The sequence below is a fragment of the Eublepharis macularius genome, chromosome 9 (assembly GCF_028583425.1).
Source record: "Eublepharis macularius isolate TG4126 chromosome 9, MPM_Emac_v1.0, whole genome shotgun sequence".
Classification (NCBI taxonomy): domain Eukaryota; kingdom Metazoa; phylum Chordata; class Lepidosauria; order Squamata; family Eublepharidae; genus Eublepharis; species Eublepharis macularius.
In genome coordinates, this window is record NC_072798.1 from 92,086,641 (window position 1) to 92,109,868 (window position 23,228).

The 23,228-nt window shown below is 42.2% G+C and overlaps 1 protein-coding gene across 1 annotated transcript in view; it reads right to left on the reverse strand.

Annotated features, from left to right (window-relative positions):
* TBC1D22A (TBC1 domain family member 22A) overlaps positions 1 to 23,228 on the reverse strand; it is a 159,411-nt gene that overhangs the window by 109,262 nt on the left and 26,921 nt on the right. Inside the window, exons 5-7 of the mRNA XM_054988947.1 lie at positions 11,826 to 11,896; positions 8,182 to 8,310; positions 6,456 to 6,518 (exon numbers count right to left, since the gene is read on the reverse strand). Of these exons, the coding sequence (XP_054844922.1) occupies positions 6,456 to 6,518; positions 8,182 to 8,310; positions 11,826 to 11,896 (263 nt within the window). The remainder of the gene's footprint in view (positions 1 to 6,455; positions 6,519 to 8,181; positions 8,311 to 11,825; positions 11,897 to 23,228) is intronic.

Genomic DNA, 23,228 nt, shown 5'->3' on the forward strand with positions numbered 1-23,228 from the left:
TGGCGAAACGTCAGGAACTACAATGCCAAGACCACGGCAAGACAGCCCGGAAAACCCCCAACAACCATCCCAAATGTAGATCAATGGTATGTTAAAGTCTGGGATCAGTTCATATTAGAAAAAATAACATATGTTGCATGCAAAAACGAGAATCTCTCTCTCAAATCATCTTTCTTTGAAAAGTGGTGGCCCTTCTTTGAATTTATTGCTAGTAAAGATATGTCTTCTCTGAATGACTTATACCAGACAATTCTTGATAGTTAATCACTCCATCTGTTAGTATATATAGTTAAGACTGTTCTAAGTGTATCTTATTTTTGCTGTTGTTACTCCATGATTTTACTGTTATTATTCAACTTATTATTGTTTCTTCTGTAGTTGTATTATGTTTCTTAATAATTTTTTTAAGTGATTTATTAGCATAAACCACGAAGGGAGAGGTTCTTCCTCTCTAAAATGTGATGGACCGTACACGTGGCATAGAAAAACACACATTTAGGACATTTATCAAAAACCACAGCCTGAGGTACAAGAGGGATTTATAGGCCTTTTAAGGCAGGAACTTCAGCAAAATAAAAAAAAAATTAAGATGTTTTCTGCCCATCTATGTTAGCAGCAGAGGAAAAAAATTCTAATGTGCACAACCCTCTAAACTCAAGTGCACAATAGCATCGTAAAAATTGAGGGTGCTTTTGATAACAGAATTTACTAACAGGTTCTCATGAACATCGTGGGGAGCGCATGTGGACTGTGCTATTTTGTGCCACAGATGGAGATTCACATAACTGAGCACTCTTCCATTTAAATAAGATTATCATCATCCCAGCACATCGGTTTGACAGGGACGTGCTAGGCTAGACCCCTTCGCTCCAGGTTCTTATTTTCCATTTACAGGAAGTATGTGTATACAGATATATTCAATTACACAAGCCCGTACCAGAAAGGAAACAGTCTAGACGCAGGCATTTCACCTCTGCTGCTGGTTGCCAGAAAACTGGCCTGTTTGCAAACCTTGCTTGGAATAGCCAAAAAGACAGATTCACTGGTTCCTGCTTTCTTTAGACACTGATGTACCAACTGCAGGCCATATGCTTTCGCAGTTCAAGGTGCGTTTTCCATTCTTGGCCATGCTTACCACCCTTTATTATTTCGTTACTGAAAACGAAACTGGTCTTGGGACTCCAAGAGGCAACAGCAGAAATTAACCACAACGCCAAGACATCTAAAAACCTAAGCCAAGAAGTTCAAGCCGGCAAATAAAGCAGTCTCTACTTAAAAACCGAGATTAAAATCCTCAAAGCGGGGGCGTCCCTCACGCTTGGAAGGAGGCCACCACACAAAGCAAGGGCTGTGATAGAAAAGATCCAGGAACAGTCAGTGGTCATTCACATCCTCGTATGTTTGGGGCTGGAGCTGCTGCAATGACCAAGCAGCCACTCAGGCTTGTGTGGCATGGGATAATGCATCAAGTACGGGGGTTCTAGTTCATGAAGGTAAAACAAACACTTGAACGGAACCTGGAAACAGGCAGACAACCAACGAAAGGATCTTAAAACCAGAGTAATACGGGCACATGAACACACTCACTGTAGCAAACAAGACTGCTAAATTCGGAACCAAACGAAAGCAGCCATCTTCCTATCTTCCGTATAATGATGCATGGGCTATTTGTGGCACTTTGGCTACTAGGAGCATGCCACCTTCATTGGTCTTAACTTGAGGACCTCATCACCAGATTTATTCGGAGCTATGGAGATTTTTTTAAAAGGCAAAGAATAGCATAGAATTGAGTTTTGATTCTATAAAATAGTGCTCAGAAATTCCAGGCTTAGAGACTAGACCCTGCTTACTGCATCAACCTGGTATTTGTCCTACACTATGTACCCTCTTCAAAAAGAGTCCAGTAGCACCTTTAAGACTAACCAATTTTATTGTAGCATAAGCTTTTGAGAATCACAGTTCTCTTCGTCAGATGCATGGTACAGAAACTGGTCAAATATAGAAGAGGGGGGGAGGGGAGGAGAGAGAAGATGCAATTAGTGGGGGAGAGGGAAGATGCAACCAAAACATTCCTTTGCTAGTAAATGTAAACATCTCCTTTTGGCGTGGGGATCAGTTGGCTTGTGTGAGGCTTCAAAGGAGTTTGCCGTGTTAGTTTGTAGCAGTAAAACAGCTAGACCATCCAATTCCAATGCAGTATAAGCCTTCGATAACCACAGCTCTCCCCATCAGATGCATCTGACAAAGAGAACTGTGGTCCCCGAAAGTCCACGCCAGGTGCCACTGGGCTCCCCCAGACCCCGCCTCCATAAAGGAAATCTGTTACCTGTGATAATGTGATAACCATTCATAGTCCCTATTCAGTCCCAGCTTGACAGAGTCAAATTTGCATATGAATTCCAATTCGGCAGCCTCCCGTTGGATTTTGTTTTTGAAAGATTTCTGTTGAACTACAGCGACCTTTAAGTCTTTGATGGAATGTCCTGGTAGATTGAAGTGTTCTCTCGCTGGTTTCTGGACGTTTCCATTTCTAATGTCAGATTTGTGTCCATTTATTCTTTTGCGTAGAGGTTGGCTGGTTGGCCTCTTGATGGCCTCAAAGTCTGTCAGAGCACTTTAATTTTTTCAGAATGTACCAAGTAAACTCAGGAAAACAAAATCGTATCCTAGGACTGCAGGATTAAGTCAACAGGTAATTAAGGAGAGTAACACTTTACTGTTGCTTTAGCTTTGCCTCTGGGTGTTATCGGCCATCAAGACATCTCCAACCTATAGTAACCCCATGAAAGAAAGATCTCCAGAACTTCTTATCATTAACAGACTTGTTCAGATCTTGCAAACTCCATTACTGAGACCAGCCACCTCGTTTGGAGTCTCCCTTTCCCTACTGCCTTCCATTTTTTCTAGCATTATTGTTTTTTCCCCAGAGAATCTTGTCTTGATGATGATGCGACCAAAGTATAATAGCCTCAGTTTTGTCATTTTAGCTTCTAGGGAGAATTGTGATGTAGAACCCACTTTTTTTTTTTTGGCCATCCATGGTATCTGCAAAACTCTCCTCCAGGGCCACATATCAAATGAGTCAATTTTCTTCCGGTCAGCTCTTTTCACTGCCCCAACTCTCAAATCTATACATAATAATGGCAAATACCATAGTTTGAATTATCTTGATCTTGGTTCCCAGAGAGACGTCTTTTTCTTTAAGGATCTTTTCTAGTTCCCTCACAGCTGCTCTTCCAAGTCTCAATCTTCTTCTGACTTCTTGACTGCAGTCTCCCTTTTGGGTGATGATTGAGCCAAGGAACAGAAAATCTTGAGCAATTTCAATTTTCTCTCTGTAAACTTTAAAATGGTGTAATTCCCCAGTAGTCATTATTTTTGTCTTCTTGATGCTTTGGCGCTTTGAGTGCAGCTTTTACTTCACTTTCTAAGATTTCTAGTTCTTTGTCAAAAAATGCTTCTTCAAAGATATGTCATCCTTCCATCTCTTCTACATCTTCACTGTATTGTTTCCATCTTTTCTTTATTTTGCCCTGATCAAATACTGTATTTCCATGTTGATCTTTCAGCATTTCGAGCCGTGGGTTGAATTTCCCTTTGATTTCCTGGATCTTGTGGAACAAATCTCTTTTTCTTCCATTTTTGTCGTTGTCTTCTATTTCTTTGCACTGGTAATTATAACAGATTTTTTTGGCTGTGTGAGGAAGTTGTTGCATTTAGCTGCATTTAGAATTCTCAATCTATTTCTGGCACCTTTTGTTTTTGTTTCTCATTTGCCTTTAATAATTTTAAGAGTTTAGGCTTCTCCCTCCTTTTGGCTACAGGAACAGTCTTTGCACATTCTTTCTTGATAACATCTCTGGTTTCAGCCCATAGTTCTTCTGGTTCACGATCAATTAAACTTAGCATTGTAAATCTGTTCTTTACTTGGTCTTTAAATTCTTCAAGAATATTATTTAGATTGTATTTTCGCACTATGATTCAGCTTTATTCTATTACGTTAGCAACTCATCTGTATCACAATCAGCTTGTGGTCTTGTTTTAGCCGAGAGAATAGAGCTTCTCCATCTTCTGCTCCCAATTATGTAATATATTTGGTTGTTGTATTGGTCACCCAGCAATTTCCATGTATACAACTGTCTTTTTGGTTGCCTGAAGCCTGTGTTAGCAATGAACTGGTTGTTGGCTTCACAAAATTCTATGAGTCGCTCTCCTGCTTCGCTTTGTGATCCTAGTCCAAATTTTCCGACAATTTTTGATTCTGCTTTGTCTCCTACTTCTGTGTTCCAATCATCTATGAATATCAGCATATCACGTTTAGATGTAAGATCAAGCTTTGCTTCTCCCCAAAATAATTTGACCTCTTTCAAGCATTAATACAAATAGTCAGGGAACAAATTCCTGGATGCAATGGTCAAGTGGATGGGAGGGAACACAGTGAAAGCAAATCCAGTCAAGAGGGAAGAGCTGCTGTTTTCAAGGGAGAGAAAACAACTTATCTTTTATGGACAGCTTAAAAGTGTCTGTGCACATTAAAATGCCCTGGGGTGCTTCTGGATCTTCAACCACTCTCCAAAAAACCCAAAGCCAAGGCTGTAGCAGAGTGTCTTTTGGGGGAGGTTAAAGAACTGCCCTGTCTTCTAGACTTGACTGATTCAAGCTGCTGAGAGTTCAAGGCTGGGTTAAAGTAAGGTGCTTTATGTGGAGCTGCTCTTGAAGATGAGTTGGAAATTTCAGGTGACACAAAAGCAGCTGCTTGTCTGCTTACTGAAACTCGTAGATTGGAACACAACACCAATTTTGAAGCAAACAGATTGTCTTCCAGTTGGTTCCTGGGTTCAATTCAAAGTGCTGGTTAGTGCCTTCAAGGCCCTTCATGACTTGGGGCCCTCATTTCTCAGGAATGACCCCTCCTAGACCCATGCTCATACTTAGTTCAGAACAATCTCTCTTGACCACCCATCTTCTAAGGCAGTTTATCTGGCCTCAGGGAGAGAGTGGGCTTTTTCTGTAGCTTGCCTCAATTATGAGACAGCCTCCTTGAAATAAATAAACAAAACCCTAACCTGTTAACCACCAAACAGTAAGAGTATAATAGTAGTCCTGCTAGCTCAGATCAATGGTCCAGCTAGACTGGCATCCTGTTCCCAACAGCAGTCAGACAGCCGTCTCAGGAAGACCAAAAGCAGGGCCCACAGACAACAGCCCTCATCAGCCTCCTGCTCTCCAAGACCAGACAACCAGAGCCCTCTGCCTCTGAATAATATCATGGCTGACAGCCAAGGATAGATCGATCTTCCATAAAACTGTCTAACCTCTTTGAATCCACCTAAGCCAGCAGCCATCACAACTCATAACGGCTGCAAGTTCCCGAAGACAACTCTCCATTTTGTGAAGGAGAACTTCTCTTGTCTGTTCTGTCTCTTGTCAGTTTCATAGTGTGAACTATGAAAGAGGGACTCTCACCGACAATTGCTGGATGGTGAAGAAGATGCTGAGTTATTATTGAGAGTTGTAAAAATGTTTTGGTTTGTTTTATTACTGTCATGTCTGAGCCCCATCCATGCCAATTTTAATGATCCTTTTGTTCTGAACCAATGTATCCTGCTGTAACTCGATGTCATTTTACCAATGCCATAACTATTTCTTTCACAGGCTTTCACAGGAGTTTATCTAACGAACTGCAACAGCTTCCAGTGTTTCTGGCCTTGTATGCTACTCCCTCTCCAACTTTGCAATGTCTTGTTTCGTAGTGACTCAACTTGATATTACAAATATGTGGAACGTTCTCACACAAGAAGAGCGCCAAAATCTTGTTTATGATTTGGAGGGGGGAAAAGAGCAGACTTGAATGTTAAAAGAGCGGTCTCTCTCACATGATGTCATTCCTGTCAACTTTCACTCTTGCTGCTTAGATGCTTACCTTGCTTCTGAGTAGTTCTATGGACATATATATGGAAATGATCTGATTTCTGAATAAAAGCCATTTAACCAAGAACCTGTGTCTTGCTGCAATGGTCCAGGGATCTGTCTGCCATATCCTGTCATCCATAGCCTGATATTTACGGGGCAAGTCTTAGTTTTCTTTTTGTTATTTTTATATTTAAGCACAACGATTGTGTTGTTCAATTTACGCTGTGAACTTCTCTGAGGTTTTTTAGGAAGAGGAGGGCATAAATGTGTTAGATACTTAAAACAAGCAAGGTGGATCATCAGTGGGGTGTCCAAAAGGGGCATCTCTCTTGAGAATAATTCTTGCCCGGGACAGAAGGCCTAGGATGTGGAATTGAAAGCTAAAGGGGGCGGGGGGAGGAAGGGGATGAAGAGACAAGCAAGATGGAAAACACTTGGAAACATTACAGGCCCAGCAGGCAGCAGTTTTCAGGGCATCCCCAGGGTAAACAATTCGAACTTAATCACATAGCAGGAAACTATGATCTGACAATAATACTTGCCTCTGTTACTTTGGGTTGAAGAATTAAAGCCTCTGGGCTCATACGAGGAATATCTATATGAATCTGAAAGAGAAACACATTTATTTTGGAAACCTTAAAAAGCCATTCCGGTACCACGGTTAAAACTTTCATTTACCAATAGGGATAAGTATGTCAGTTTTTGGCCTACTTGGCTCTCTTTGCCAGATTTCACCATAAGCCTCTACGGGCTTTGTCCTTTTTAAAAGCATTATGTTTCATACAGGACATGAGAACTAGATACACCAAGATATAATGTTACTGAAAAGATAAGAAATATATTTCAACAACAGTTATCAGCAAATGGGAACGAGACAGGTTAATAGCTCCCTGAACTACTTTATGCTGCCTTTCTACACTGGCAAGCAACGCACAGGTACAAAAACAGCGATGGAGTTGCTATTTATCCTGTGTTAACTCTACATTTCCTGAACCATGTAAGAAGCCAGTTTGTTCCCACTCTCCAAGAACTGAAAAGCAGGAGGGTGCTTTCAATCTGCTCTTTTTGATCTATTAATGCGGGGAATAAAAGCTGCTGCCTACACAAACTCCTTCAAGATGAAGATAAAGCACAAGAAACACATAAAAGACATACCCAGAAGGTGAATGGAGGATCAGGTTTACAGAGGAATTAATGGAGGATCAGGTTTACAGAGCAACCCCTGGCTAAGAGGATATGTTTTGTAGTACATAAAAGGTGTATCAGCTCTCCAGACTCTCAAAACAGACCAGCATTTCCTCAAAGACTTCCCAGAGACTTGAATTATCCGTTTCCTTCTATTGTCTAAAACAATGGTTTTCAAACTCTGTTCCTAGAAACCTCGAAGCACCTTGGAAGCCTATCGGGGGTACATCGGTAAACAAAACATAACTGCAGACTCTGAAAAGCAGCTCGTCCAACATTATTACAGGAGAATCTCAGGCTTGTTCCAGGACTTGGGTGGAAAACGGTGAGGCTCAACAGGCTCTACAAAGGCTCTGTGCATACATAGAGTGCAGCCTTAAACATGGCCCCAAATCCTCTGAAACGCGCAAGTGTCCTGATGTTCCTCGACAGCAAAGCATTTCCTGAAAGCAAGCCGTTTGAAAAGCATTGCATTCAGTTCTAGAGGCCCTATCCATATCTAATGTTAACTGCATAGTGAGGAGTAAATACAGGGCAAAAGAAACCCATTTAGATGGTATCACAAGTGGATGTGGCTGGAAAGCCTGGCCCACTGGACACTCACAGGCTTACAAGCTTCTGCTTCATCCAGCAGTTCCCCGTTCATTACTACATGAAGAATACTGTCCACATATCCATACCAAGAGCAAAGAGGCTCAAATGCAAAATGTACCAAATGAAAAAAGCCACAATCGCTGGAAGCTGGCCAATGAAATCCGGCATCATATAGTGAAGACTCAGGTAGAAAGAAAGATCTGCCTACATGAGGAATAGCATACTCATGGTATCAGTATTGAAATAGGCTGGCAGCTTTATGCTGTGGCGCTAAGCTAGTTGTTTTCACCCAGCAAACAACTAAGCAGGCATGACTCATGTGCCTCTGATGTTCAGCACGAGATCAGCAGAAAACGTCAAGCTCTAATGTATACGGACATGCATGCCATTTAGTAATATACCTTAGCAGGAAAAAACCACTTTAAAAATGTTAAACACTCAAGTGAAGTCACTATCAGAGCACAAACATTTTCAGATTTATTGCTCCACCTGTCTATATGTATCCTGGTGAGTTTCTTCATTTCTTGAGTTGTAATATTGTTCGACAAATGCAAAATACTCTTTCCGCTTTCTCTGCAAAGTACCTTCTCTCCGATCTACGTTGGCAGGGAGGTAACCCTAGAAAATAAGGGGAAATATTAAAACTGTAGCATTTGTTTATCACTTCATGGAGGGCAGGGACTGGCCCAATTGCTACTCAGCACACCTCAAAAACTTAGCTTCAGGGATTTTGGCACTGCAAGTGTTTGTGTTCTTCCACATCCATTTTTATTGCCTCTCTCCATTCAGATAACAACAACAACATTTCATTTATATGCCACCTTTCAGGACAACTTAACGCCCACTCAGAGCAGTTTACAAAGTGTGTTATTATTATCCTTTGCTTGAAGCCAGCTGGGTGACCCTGGGTCAGTCACAGCTTCTCGGAGTTCTCTCAGCCCCACCCACCTCACAAGGTGGTCGTCGTGAGGATAATAATAACGCACTTTGTATATTTGTATAATCCTGCCCCTTCCTTGAGGGAGTCCATGATAACACACATGTTTTTGTACGTATATGATTTTAATTGCTGAATTTTATTGTCAAATTTGTTATGCAATTGTATTTTATGACTGTTGTACCCTGTCCTGAGACCGCTTGTGGGGAGGGCGGGTTAAACACCTAATAAACTAAACTAAACTAAACCAAACTAAACATGAAGGTATCCCACACCCAATCTATGAGGTCATAGTTAAATTGAAAGTAGGGAGAAGAGATGCAGCCCAGAACAAAGGACTGATTTGGGACACAGTGAAGTGCCCAAGGCCAACTAGCAGCTGACATGCTTCACCAGAAATCTGAACCCACATCGCCTTGATCTAAGATTTTACCCAATACACTACAACCACATGGGAGGAAATAGAGATGATCATGAGCAGAGAAGTGGCATGTTCCTTGGGCCTTCCATTCTAACTGGTAGCTAGCTGGTATGGTTCAAACCACAGCTGGGATTGTTCAAACCACCATTTCCCAGGTATTTAAAACTGCATTAGCTTTAAGTTATGGCTCCTGATTCAATTTCTAATATTTAATATCCTAGATCCAAAGCCTTTTGTGTAGAGTTAAATATTGAATTCTGGGCTGCATTTCTCATCAAGGGGTTGCATTTTCCGTAGGACATTATTAGTCCTATTAGAAAACAATTTATTTTATGTCACTAAATGTAGCTGTCCCAGGGATACCAATATTTTCTCTGATCGGTGATATTTGCTGTTAATCAGTTTAAAAGATTAATCTAAACATTCTCCCTTTTGGACAGTTTCAATATCCTGCTCCAGGCTAAGTTTTATTTCTACAACGAAGAGCACTTACATTAGGCCCATGCTTTAATTCCTTGATATAGCCCTTTGCTTTGCAAAAAAATGTGATAACCTTATTTAGATCCAGGAGTCAGCCGTGTTAGTCTGTAGTAGCAAAATCGAAAAGAGTCCAGTAGCACCTTTAAGACTAACCAACTTTACTGTAGCATAAGCTTTCGAGAATCACAGCTCTCTGCATCTGAAGAAGAGAACTGTGATTCTCAAAAGCTTACGCTATAGTAAATTTGGTTAGTCTTAAAGGTGCTACTGGACTCTTTTCAACCTTATTTAGAGTAATTCTGCAAAGGTCCATTTGCATGTACGGCTGTTAGAAGTATTGTGAATAAATGGATTTTAAGAAAAAGAATTTTTTTAAAAAAAGATATATGGGCAGGAAAACTTGGCGAGCATCCTGTGACATCTATTCATGAAGGGAATTTGCCAAGGGCTGCCAAGCCCCTGGTGGGGGTAGGGGATTCCCTGCCCCCAGGTTTCTCTGTTAGAAGCAGCGGTGGGAGAAAAATTAAGATGAAAAACAAGGTCTCATCTACTTACAGGAAGTTCTTACCATAGAGTTCTGGCAATTTCTAGAGCTACCTGGAAGTAACAAAGGGTAGCTCTCTAGGAAACGCTGTACGTTAAAGCCAGAAGTTCTTACCATGCTTCTAGTTAGCTCTAGGTAGCACTGCCTAGCAATCCTAAACTAGTCGTTTATCAGCTCTATGGCCTGGGCGGCATGGAGAGGGTGGTCCCTTGGTGCTGGTCAGCATTCAACGGAACACTAGCGGCTGTATGGCACGGGGGGGGGGGCGGGTGTTGGTGGAGCTCAGCACCTCTCAGCACAGTTCTGTGCAGGAAATAAATAAGGTGTTAAAAACATTCTTTGCCAATCCCATTTGCTACATTTAAACAAAAAAATGAATACATGGAGAAAGGATGCTCTGATTACCTTTATGTCAAGCCCTTCTAGTAACCTGTCCTTGCAAAGGATTTTATTTTTACTGATTATTTTAGGAGCTTGAGGACTAGAGACATTTTAAAACATTTCCTTTATTGAACTGGGGAGGGCGGGTGGAATAACTGAAACTGTTTTGGTCCACTAAACACAGAGTGATTCCGCACACATTGGATAATGCACTTCCAATTCTCTTTATAGATCATTTGGAACGGATTTTTTTGTGTGCGGAACAAAAAATCCACTTCAAACAGTTGATAAAGTGCATTGAAAGTGCATTATCCAACGTTTGCAGAGTCCCTGATAGACTTATTCAGGGAGGAAAAGGCAGCAAAAGTACTAAATAAGTCACAAACGTCTTTGGAATTTGATTTGGGCACAAAAATTATGGCATCAACAAGGAACAATAAAAGAATATTTATGCAAACTGCTTTCACTTTGTTTCCTAAAAATCACCCCCACACACCGAATTAAAGTAGAAATCTCATATTCAAATGGTTTAAACTATTGTTCTTCCTGGGTAAAAGGGTAGTCAAACTCTGCTTGTACTTCAGGCACAGATATTAGAATTTTAAATATACTTTTACAAAAAAAATAATAATTACTGCATTTTGTATACTTAATTTTAATTGCAAGAGACTACTTATTAAATATTCACAGTTAAGAGCTGCATCTGAATTTGGGATTAGAAAGCACTAAACTCAGAAATTTAACAAGACTCATTAGTAACTGAAAACCTTTTAAATGCTAAAAAAAAACAGATATCTTCTGAAGTGAACACTTCACATTCCCAACAGATTTTACCCCCCAAAAAAGAAGGAGAAAAAAGCTGTTTAAAGGTCTGAATTTCTCAACAATTCAACAGTGCTGAATTGTTGAGATGCGTGACCTCAAATGTTAAAATGCTAAAAGTTACCGATGAAGCAACGGCTATGTTCTCTGGGGCACATGCTATGGGCGTGCATGAAACTTCCTCACAACTTTTGCTTTCTTCAGTGAACAAACAATCCTAGTTAAATGCCAATATCCATAAACACCAGACTCTCTAGTTTATACATTGTTACAAAAGATACTTTCATGACCAGAATATATTTCGTTTTGCTGCAGTACACTGAAATGCATCCCCTCCCCCATCATGTGTGGGGGAGAAGAATGGAAAAATTTAGCACTGTCTTGATTTACTGCTCTATTCTCTTATGACAAACCAAGCTTGAAATTGAGAGCAGAAGTGTGTTCTTTTTTTGTCACACTGCTTTGAAGTACCACTGATTAGCTATGAGTCAAGCAAAGTGATGTGTGGACAGGAATAAAAGCATTATCACAAAACCCGGAGTACTTACTGAAAGCAGCTTCCATGTGATTGGCCGGACTGGTTTTGGGATTCCTGACCAGCTCAGTTTCCGCAGTTCTTCTGCTCCCCCACAAAAAGAACAAAAAGAAAGAGCAGAGTTTAGTAAGAAAACAGAGCACGAAATATGTTTAGGCTCGTGTCGTGCACCTTCAAAAAATTAACTTTTATATTAACTGGTCAAAGTTATCCAAATTGCAAGCATCTGAAGCACCTAGGATCAGCGATTCTCAGATGTTAGCAATTTAAGGACTATCATCTTTCTTGATTAACCTTTTTTCCCCATACACACCTCTCACTCCCACTCTTTCTACTTCACTAGCACATACCAGATGCCGGGGGGCCTCTTCTCAAAGCATGCGTGGCAATACACATATGACCTGTGAAAGCATTCATACTATTACGCCCTCAAAACAACACAGTGACAGTCAAAGCGAGTATGTAACGATTTAAACAGATTTAGGAGACATTAAAAGCAAGCTTAGGAAAAAGGTTTTTTATTGTTTGTATAGGTCTAAAAGACCACATCTCAGAGGATAGCCAGTTCTATAGGGCCACAACTCATGCAGCCCTGACCCAACTTTGAATCACTTTTGTTCTTTGATTAGAAGGGACTTTGCTCCACAAATAGTACAAATATACCCTATCTTTCCTTGTGGCTCGAGTTTGAATTCTTCCTCTAATCTAAGGAGACTTTTTCCAAATTAAGTGGCTCTTCCATTGGGGAGAGAGCCGCTTAAACTGGAGGACGGCTCCTTAGGCTGGAGAGCAGATACTCGGAGGATGGTTGGGTCCACCCCAATAGTTAGAGGCCAGCCACACAGGGGTAGGAAGGGGCCCGGAAAACTTTCACAGCAGCTTACAGTCAAAGAAGGGGACCAGCATCACACAAAACTGGAACTTTTCATTATTCAGCTACGCCACTGGCTAATCAATATGTCTAATTCTCACCACGGCCAAACCTGCAGATATTTAAATCCAGACACTGGGGCCATGATCAGACAAGACAGATGTTTCTGTGAACCTGAAAAAAAGCCCCAAGTTTTCCAAAAAATCTGAAATCGAATAAAAAATACACTGAAGGTTTAAAAAAAAAAATCAGAAGCAATGCCTGCAGCTTTAAGAAATGAATGACCTCAGCAGTGGCCATTGTGGGGGCTGCTAAATAACCACAACAGTATTACCAGCTGAAGACTTAGTTTCTGTCAGTAAGGGGGGGGGGGTGCTTTTCCAGGGCTCTTTTGGCCTTTGAGGGAGGAGTCATAGGGGATGATTACCTGATAGTAATCATCAGGTGACCTGATACCATTTGAACTCCATGACTCATCCAGGCCCAGGTGCTTACCACTGTTTAAGAGCAAGCCGCGGTATCACAGTGGTTACAGTTTAAGGCAAAGATCTGGGGGACCTAATTGCAAATAACAACGTCAGCGCTCTGAGCTTCTGGGGGGAAAGGGGGAAATGCCCCGATCCTATTCCTGGAAAATTGAGATGGCTCAGCTGTCAAAAAATCAAGATGCCATAGGAAGGGTTCACTCTGTGTCCTCACAAAGGAACACCCTCACAGATACCAATTTAGACATTCTTTTTCACTTAAAAAGAAAAAGCTTCAAGTGATCAATTGTTATGTAATCATGGAAGAGAGCAAGAGATAGATACATGTGCACAGGCAGGCAGGCAGCACAAATGACCAGTTTTGGGGTCCCCAAAGAAAGCTACAGCAGCACAATGGGGTCCCCTCTTCAGCACTGGGGCTACACAAGCAGAGTCTCTCCAAATATCAAAGCAGCACTCCTCTTCGGGTTGATAAGGAGGAGGTCTGGCCACACCACAATGTCTTGGGACACATTCAAAAAACCCATGAGAATGGACATGCTTATCCCCGGCCATCTCACATGCCAAAATAAAGGAGCTCCCTATTCTCCTGTGAAGATCAGTCCTCAAGCTCTACTCTATTACACACTGAAGACTCGAACATGGTGCACGTTGTATTCATTTACTATGCAACAGCCTGTTTAAAAAACAAGACAGTGTTTATTTTGTTCTTTTGGTTAACAATGAGAGCTGTCTGACAATATGCTACCACTATTACCACTCAAAATATACTTCAGCAGCAGCAGCATGTAAAACCACTTGGTTTGGCCATGGGATGAATATGGCTATTTCCACATTTCCTTCGGTGTTTCCCTGTATCTATATCAGAGCAGAACCACAAGTGACAAAAGGCACAGATTGGACACTTGCCAGCTTCCCTCAAGTTTTGATGGGAAATGTAGGCAGCTTGGCGGAATGTTGGACACGTGACCGTTGAAAAGTCCATTGGACAGCAGTCAGAGAGCCAAGCTGCGAGACCAGGATGCCTACATTTCCCATCAAAACTTGAGGGAAGCAGACAAGTGTCCAATCTGTGCCTTTTGTCACTTGTGGTTCTGCTCTCACACACACTTCAACCAAGACAGCCCACACAGTGACCATGATTCTATAGCGCAACTGAAGCAGAGATCTCACAACCTTAAAAAAAACATTTATTACTTTGACACCCACAACAAAGGCTCACAGAAGGAGCCTGGAAAGACAATCTTTAGAATCAAATTTGAGCAAAACACTGTCTGGTCTTACCGAAGCAGAGGTTTCGCTGCCAAGTAGTTAATTAGTAAGCACTACCACATATGACTAGCTTGCACATGTGAAACTGTATTCTGACAGGAATTCTGTCGTCTTCCTGAGAAAAGCTTTTTATTCTTACTTATTTCACGTCACCCAAACAAGAATATTGGTCTTCAACAAACATATCCAGATGAATGCTATAGAACTTTACTTCTTAACTGGTTTTCTTCTGGCTTTAGAACCATTTCAAGTTTCCCCCTCCCCAAATGGCCATACTGCTGATTCCTGTTCCAGAGAGAGATTTTTTACCACATTTGGTTGACTACGAACTTTATTCAAGCCTCAAAAGCATTAACTGTTAGCGGCAACTCTAAAAATCCATTCTAGAAAGTGGCCTATTCAATTAATTGCTTCTTCCTAGTAGCGTTCTTCTGAGAATACCCCAAGAAGTAGTTCAATATCACTAACTATAGCCAAGAGACATCCATGATAAGAGTTAAAGCACACTGAAGAGCCTTTGTCACAAGCCAAAATCATAGAACTATAAAAGGAAGTCTCTCAAATTCCCATTTAAATAATAAGGCAGCAAGCCAAGCGCTCAGCAGGCCACTTGTACTTTAATTAGGCAGCGGCCCACCTTTCTGAAGTGTCCTGGTACCATCTCTTAGCACGACAGGAACCTTTGCTCTCTTCCCGGCAGGACCAGTCACAGCCCATCTGCACACATGTGACTTCACAAAGCATGTGGCCATGATGCAAAAATCAACGTTATGAGACGTGTGCCACTGGATTTTCCCCCTCTGTTGTTCACTTCAGCAGACTCGCTTCCAAAAAGCTCAAACTGGCAATTTACTGAGGTGGAGGGGGGTGCCTGTGAAGTAAGAGTGTGTGTGTGTGTGTGTGTGTGTGTGTGTGTGTGTGTGTGTGCGCGCGCGCATAAGGAATTGGCGTGTCATATCACACTATCTAAGCCACAGAAAGGACTAATGTTTATGAATGGCCATAAACATACCCACTTATTTGTGGGCCAGGAGCGCGTGAGGAGGGAGATAAAAGGTAGGTGCTGGGCCGCCAACCTCCTACCCGGGGGTCGAGGGACCTGGCAACTCTAACCCAAACAGATCTCCACCTACTTGTGAGTCCCACTAAATTAAAAATTGGCCCCCATATATTTTCACTACATTCTAAAACAGATCAGGGAGAGCCCACCTTCCTCACCCTTCTATCTGCGCTGTGTTCTATTATGCAGGGAGACTAAAACAAGTCACTGCTCTCCTACGGCAAAAGGCTTTTGCCACAAAAGATTCTGAAGACTCCCATACTTGCTCAACCGTCTCCAGAGTGTCTAACGCGAGCCGTGGCTGTGTTTTCCAACCGCTGTGCATCATTACAGAATATGTATGAATATGTATTGTTTACCTGCTCTGTTTATGCACACATTCTGGATGAATGGGGGAGAAGAGACAGACTACGCATGTGTTGCGGGTTCTTGTTTTCTTTTTAATATGTAACTTTTGTTTTACATTTTATTTAAAACGTTTGTAAACAAGCTGCGCAGGACAGAAGGAGGCACAGCATCCAGGAAAAGCACGACGTTCAGAAGCATCTTTTCTGACATGCTACATTTACAAAAACAAACATTCCCCCGGAGAAGAAAGTGTGCCCGTGTGTAACCGAGACCCAGCTGCCAGAGTACTGCACTGGGACCCCGATTCAGGAGCTGGACGCCCCGTAGAATTACTAAGCCAGGCTGACCTTTTAAACGGGTTCCTAAGGAAAAACCAAACATTAGGAGGGCCAGGATGTTCAGGTTTTACAGCTTCAGACACACAATACAGAACAATTTTTTTAAGAAAAAAATAGGATGTTTATTCCATTAACAGTGTTTAGAATCGGCACAGACTGTTCAGCATTCAAAGGGCTTCATGAGCATTACCACTACTTTACTGCAATCATTACAACAGCTCTGTAGGGTAGGTCAGTGTTATGTTGCCAATTGGGAGGGGATAAGGTTGAGAAAGGGGCATGTCTGAGGCCAGAGGTTTTTTTCATGGCAAAATCAAGCTTTGAATGAGGGGCCTCCCTCTTCAGAGCCAATCCCTGATGAATGAAATGCTTTTTTTTAAAGATAAGGAATTAAACACTATCTTAATCGCCCTTTGGTCTCTTAAAACATAAATAAGAAACATGTAATTACGACATTTAAGCTCTCTCTCCTTCAAGGAGCACAAGGCAGTGCATGTATTTCACTGATGACCCCCTTAGTTATCCTCACAGGAGTCCTGTGAGGTAGAGTTGGGTAAGAAAGAAGAACAGGCTGAGAGATACTCAGTAAGCTTCATGACTGACCCACTAACCACTGCATCATACCGGGTCTCCCAATCCTTACAAATAGGTTTGCCAAGTCCCCCCTACCCCGGGGCAGAAGGTGGGAGGCCCAGCACTCACCTTTTCTCCACTGTTTGCATGTGCCCGCACTCCCAGCCTGTGTGATGATGTCACTTCCAGGAAGTGACATCATCGCATGACCCATGGGCCACCCTGGGAGCAGTCCTCAGGGGCCCAAACTGGGCCCGATCCAGGCCCAAACTGGGCCCGATCCAGGCCAAAACAGGCCCAATCCAGGCCGCTGTGGAGCCCGGGAGTGCTGCTGTGCTCCGCAGTGGCCCGATTCAGGCCTGATCCGGGCCAATTCAGCCCCAATTTGGGCCGATTCAGCCCAGATCAGGCCACTGCAGAGCACAGCTGATCTGACCTGATTTGGACCAATTCGGGCCTGGATTAGGCCACTGCACTGCACAGCCTGGAAGCGCACCCCAAAAGGAGCGTCCTCCCCTCCGGCCAGGTGAGTCGGGGCAGGGTGTGGAGGTGAAGGGTGGGAGCGGGGGATCTCCTGCCCCCAGCAGGGGACTGGCAACCCTACTTACAAATATATGTATTTCTAACAATAGAGACGATATGTGGCATGATAAGGTGACTTCTTACTCCTCCAGTCCAAGCCAACAGTCACCAAGCGGACTGGTGGGATGGCCACTCTCATTCTACCAAAGGGAAAACTCCAGAAAGGTTTTTATTCTGTCCTTGGCAGCACCCCACCCACAACAGCAGAAACAACTCCCACACTAGAAAGAGTCTGCAAAGGCAAGTCCAGCAAGTGGATATTTGCATCCAGTCATAGGACAATGTTTCCTCACTGGGTCTCTCTTAGTTCTCCCACAGATTGATCCTTCCCAATAGCCGCACAGGATGTACTGACAGGAATGAGTGTCAAAACTCCTCCTCAATGCCTGCTTTCACCCACATACTACATTGCCACACTGCCCTACTTACCACATAATACGTTGCTTTTAGCGCACCGAAGCTCCTGCTTCGGAAGCCACAGACTCCAACCGCACCACATTAGCTTGCCCATCCCCGATAGCACTTTGTCCTTTCTCAAACTGAGAATACAGTACGCAGCACATTCTTTCATTTCAAGGGTTGAAAGATTTAGAATTAGGACACCTGACAGGCTTAGCAAAGGTGGTGCAACAATTGATGTCAAAGACCAAATCATTTGCCAAACTTCATACGCTTCACGCAAACAAAAACAGCTGTGCCTGAAATGAAGTGTTTGGTTCCGAGTCAATGTTAAAGGAACACTTCCAAAACATCTAATTGCATACTCCGCTCTCTCAATATCATTGATTTCACAGCAAATGTTCTACAGGATTTAATTAGGAAAAGGTTAATACCGTGTGGTGTTATTTGGACTGGCTTTTTCTCCCCGTGACTGAACTAGTAAGAACCTATAGGTGGATACTGATGTTTTCTTTGAGGGGGGAAAAATCTCAGTATTGGTCAACATACCAGAAGCATTACGAAGGAATACGTTTTCAGTACAAAGAGAGCTGCTTTCTAATAAGCAATTGCTACTCAATTAAAGATGGTCCTGGGTACTGGTCAATGCCCATATGCCATACCAAGGTAACCCACAGTATTGTGGAAGACTGTGTATGGGTAAAAATCCTTTCAGACAGATTTACGCTCACAAGAGAAGGAGGCAAACTGCTGAACTCCTGGTTTTCAAAATAGTGACAAGAAAAAAATCCATGTCAGACACAAGAAACTGATCTAAAATGAGTACCACCTTGTACCAGAGATGCCCGCCTTGAAGATGATCACCCAATATCAGTAGAGAGCAATGGCAGAAACACATCAAAACTCTTGCATCAGGATGTCCCTCAAGGAACGAACGGTTGGGTACCCATTATCTGAGGGGCAAGTTTATTCATATATTCTGTAGCATCCAGGAAGGTATGCATACGTCGTCATCTTGTGTGAGTGTTATGTGCCATCAAGTCGCCTCCGACCTACGGCAACCCTATGAATGAAAGACCTCCAAAACATCCTATCATTAACAGACTTGATCACATCCTGCAAACTGGAAGATGTGGCTTCTTTTACTGAGTCAAGCCATCTCGTTTTAGATCATCCTGTTTTCATCATCTTACTACTACAAAAACATTGGCCCGAAAGTTTGATTAACTTAACTTTACCAAGGGTCAATTTCTTAAGGGCCAGAAAACCATCTCAAACACATTCTCTCTTGTACATCTTCCTGGACCTCCCTGGTTTCATGTTATTAGTTTTATCTTTTCAGATTTTAAATGGTAAATCACTTTGGATTTCTCACCAAAAAGGCGATATATAAAGGCATTTTTTTTTAAAAAAAGGAAGCATCATCTCAAGCCATTTGTCTTCTTCTGTGGTTGTTTATAAGACCTCCCTTTGCCTCGACATATCTTTTGGCTTCCCTGCAGGTCAAGTCTCCAGGCAAGGTGCGTGAAGGGGTGCCTCCGCTGATTTGTCTCAGACCCTTCACAGTTTCTTCCAGCACTGATAGCAAAAGCAACCCAGCTTGGGCTTCTTCTCTTTTCTCATTCACTTTCAGTCCCCTCAGCAGTAATCAACTCACGCCTCACTTCTCTGACAGAATCTGCTAGCATATAAATCTAACATCAGCCATGATTGCTAGATGGAGCTTTCATTTTCAGAAGCAATATATTCTCCCCCATCTACTAGATATTGGTGGACCATCATGCTCTGTTCATAAGTTTCACAGAGGTACTTGGGTGGCTGCTGTGGGAAACAAACTGCTCAAATAGCATTTGGTCCGGCCAAGCATGGCAGCTCTTTAAAAAAGAAGAATGTGAAGGAATGGATTTCCTGTTCCTTCTAAAAATGACTCCTAGGAAGGTCAGAAGAACTCCGTAAGTTGGACGTGAGCTTTGACTAACAAAGGTTTTAGTTTCAAATTTTTTGAAACAGGGTATAGAAACATATTATTTAATCTGTTTAATAAAGTATAATTAGCATAATTTGGTATATTATAGCTTATTATTGTTACTATTAGAAAATGTTTAGATCATAATGTGTTTTAAATAATTAGTTCGGAGGTAAGAAAAATACAACAACGAATATTGTTAAATACTCTAAAATATAATATTATATCTTCAATATTTGAAAGTGAGATAAAGTAAAATAGAGAAAGGAAATGTTTCCAGTTGTTATAAATCCAAATATGATATCTAAATGATATAAGGTTATTGTATTCTGGACAATCTTTGTAATGGGTACTTTAATCTTCTTTTAGTATAATTTGTATATCTCTTCCATTTTTGTTTTGTATCCTTTTTATTGTTTAGAAAATAGAAAATATATACTAAAAAAAGAAGAATCCCACAGCCTCCCCAAGTCTCCCCCTGGCAACGTGCCCCTTCTTCTTGCTCCCGTAGGGTGCCAATTACAAACTGGGTAATCCGCAGGTGCCACCAGTGACTCGGAGCCTCTCCTGCCAGACAGAGTCATAGGTCTAGCACTCTGTATTGGTATTGCCCTTTAGAAGCTCTGTCTAGTGACTGTGCCTCCCGCTATGCCTCTACAAGCCAGCATGGGAGAGATCTATTGCATCTTTGCGATTTAAAGCCATTGCGCTACAAGGAATGTGTGCTTCTCTGCTGCCCCTTCCCATTACCACACTCCAGACAGGAAGACCAAATAGGCCAGAGAACAGGCTGATAACATTTAAAACATTTAATAAATAAAAGAATACACACATTCCATTCAAGCAATTTGGGCTAAACGAGGGAACAAAGAAAGGTAAAAATCATGCAGTCTTCTGTTCCATACACTAGGTACTTCCTAAATGATACTGAATTTTAGGACAGGCAAGCTTAACTTAAAGTAGCATCAGGAAAGAAAAATCATTGTGGTAACAGGAACAAGGAGGCACTACACCATAAAGACCAATTCTGGACTTCACACTTCCATGAGGATAGTTAGGTGTGTTAGTTAGCCATGTCGGTCTGCAGTCGAATAGCAGGATTTGAGATACCACTGGAGTCAAATCTGTTATTCCTACTTAACACCACAAACCTGAAGCAAACAGGGGGCTAGGATCAGAAGTTTGCCTCTTGAACAAGTATTGTATCAACAACTTTTTAAAAATAATATTTACCATTCAGAGCTGAGATTACACAAAGTGTAACACAGCAACTTTTTTTTTTACAGGTTAATATATCTCTTGATTCTGTCTGTTCTTCCAGAGCATTGTAAATTTTTGCTTCTGTTCCGTGCCTTTTAAATCTTCCTTAGCAACCACCTAGTTCTTAAAACAGCACTGCCCTGCGTTTGAAATAGTATGGATGAATCTGAAAGTAGGAAAGCGATTAGTTAAAAGCCTGGATGTTAAAAGCCTGGATGTTATGTTAGATCACTACACAGAATCATTTTACATTCTCCTTGCCCCACACCCACTCTCAATAGCTTAACATGACTTATAATGCTGGATAAATGCCAACTTGACCTTTGTAGTAGTCATTCTGTCCTGGGGCTTGTAGCTGCTACAGCTAAGCAATCTGGGTAGCACGCTGTTAACTGAGCCTCTTGCTCCCTTGGTGCAGCGACTTGCAAGAAAATTACATTAATGTCAGTGGAACTTCTCAATATGCAAGAACAGGATCACATTTATAGTTATCCAGGTGCATAGTCAAATGGAACAAACTGTTGATATCTCTAGTCTAGGCATGGCTATAACAGTAGCCAGTGCAAACTGACCCCTTCTTTTCATATCAATAAGGGATACGAATTAAGAGGTTTTCAAATATATAAAAAGCACTACATGTGCTCAGGGTTCTCAGCTTGACCTTTTGCACTAAGGAAACTAAAAATGAGCAGAAGCAGATTTTGTTTAATACAGCATGTTCAAGGAGGTTCAGTATTATCTAGACCAGTGGTGCTCAGTCCATGGCTTGTAGAGAACCACAATAATAATAACAACATTTGATTTATATACTGCCCTTCAGGACAACTTAATACCCACTCAGAGCAGTTTACAAAGTATGTTATTATCCTCACAACCAGGGCCAGCGTCACCATTGAGGCTGTGGTGGAGGCATGCGCCATGGAGCTGGCGTGGCTGGCTCGCAGCTGCTGCAGCAGGCCAGCCCCGTGCCATCACCACCACTACATGCCCCCAGCTGGGCGCAGCAGCCACAGGCCCGGCATAGCAGGCGGCCAGGGCAGCGTGTGGAGTGCGGGCAGCCTCCATGCGCTGCCCCAGCCACCTGCTGGCCAATGAGCCCGGCTTTGCTGCATGATGACACCATCATGTGGTAATGTCATCACGCAGTCCGGGGGACACATGCGTGCGCGTGCACATGGGGGTGGCTGCGAGCGCCAGAAACCCTGGCGCCGGTAGTACCCACAACAATCACCCTGTGAGGTGGGTGGGCCTGAAAGAGCTCTGAAAGAGCTGTGACTGACCCAAGGTCATCCAGCCGGCTTCAAGTGGAGAGCTGGGGAATCAAATCTGGTTCTCCAGATTAGAGTCTCGCATTCTTAATCACTACACCAAACTTACTATCAAGCAGAAGAGCCACATAACATGCATGCCCCATGCGCCACCTACCACTCTTACACACACACACACACACACACACACACACACACACACACACACACACACACACAGAGTTATATAGAGCCATTAAATACACAGTTATATAGAGCCATGGCTACATCCACATGATTTCCAGGACCTTTTCATCTATCCCTAGCACAGGGCCTGCAGCTTCACCCATCCTCCAGTCCCTTTGGTGGTAGATGACTCATGGTGGGCACTATCTGTTCGCAAACAAGCCTCGTGAAATGGCTGACACACTGGGCAACGGTGCTCAGAAGAGCCACAGGTGTCATGTCAAAGCCACCTGTGGCTCCCAAGCCACTGAGTGAGTCACTGATGTAGCCCTTGCTGAAACACATACCACTGGTTGATGCTTTTACTAAGTACACATCTGTACCACCGTTAAAGTTCAGGTTATCTATGAAAAGACATTTCAGGAAAGACATGACAGCACACACATGGATGAACTATAACACAAAGAACAAGGTAATATTTCTACCCTATTGAACAAAAGACAGATTACTGGAAAGCTTTTCTTTAAAAAATTTAAAATGTTAAAAGAACAGTATCAAGAGTCAGATAAAATAGAATCCATAGTAGCTAAAAACAGAAGGAAACTCTAACTACTCTCCGATTAAAAATATAGAAAAGAAAGGGCCACATTTTGAAGCTATCAAGAACCAGGCTACATGTGCATATGGGAAGTCAGTAAGTCTGAAAATCTGGAAAGCCAAACTCCACACTACTGTTCTCCCAAAAGATAGAGAAGTCTGGAGGAGCTTATTTATTTATTTATTTGCATTTGCTCATTCATCCCTTATATTTTCCTGCTTTTCCAAGAAA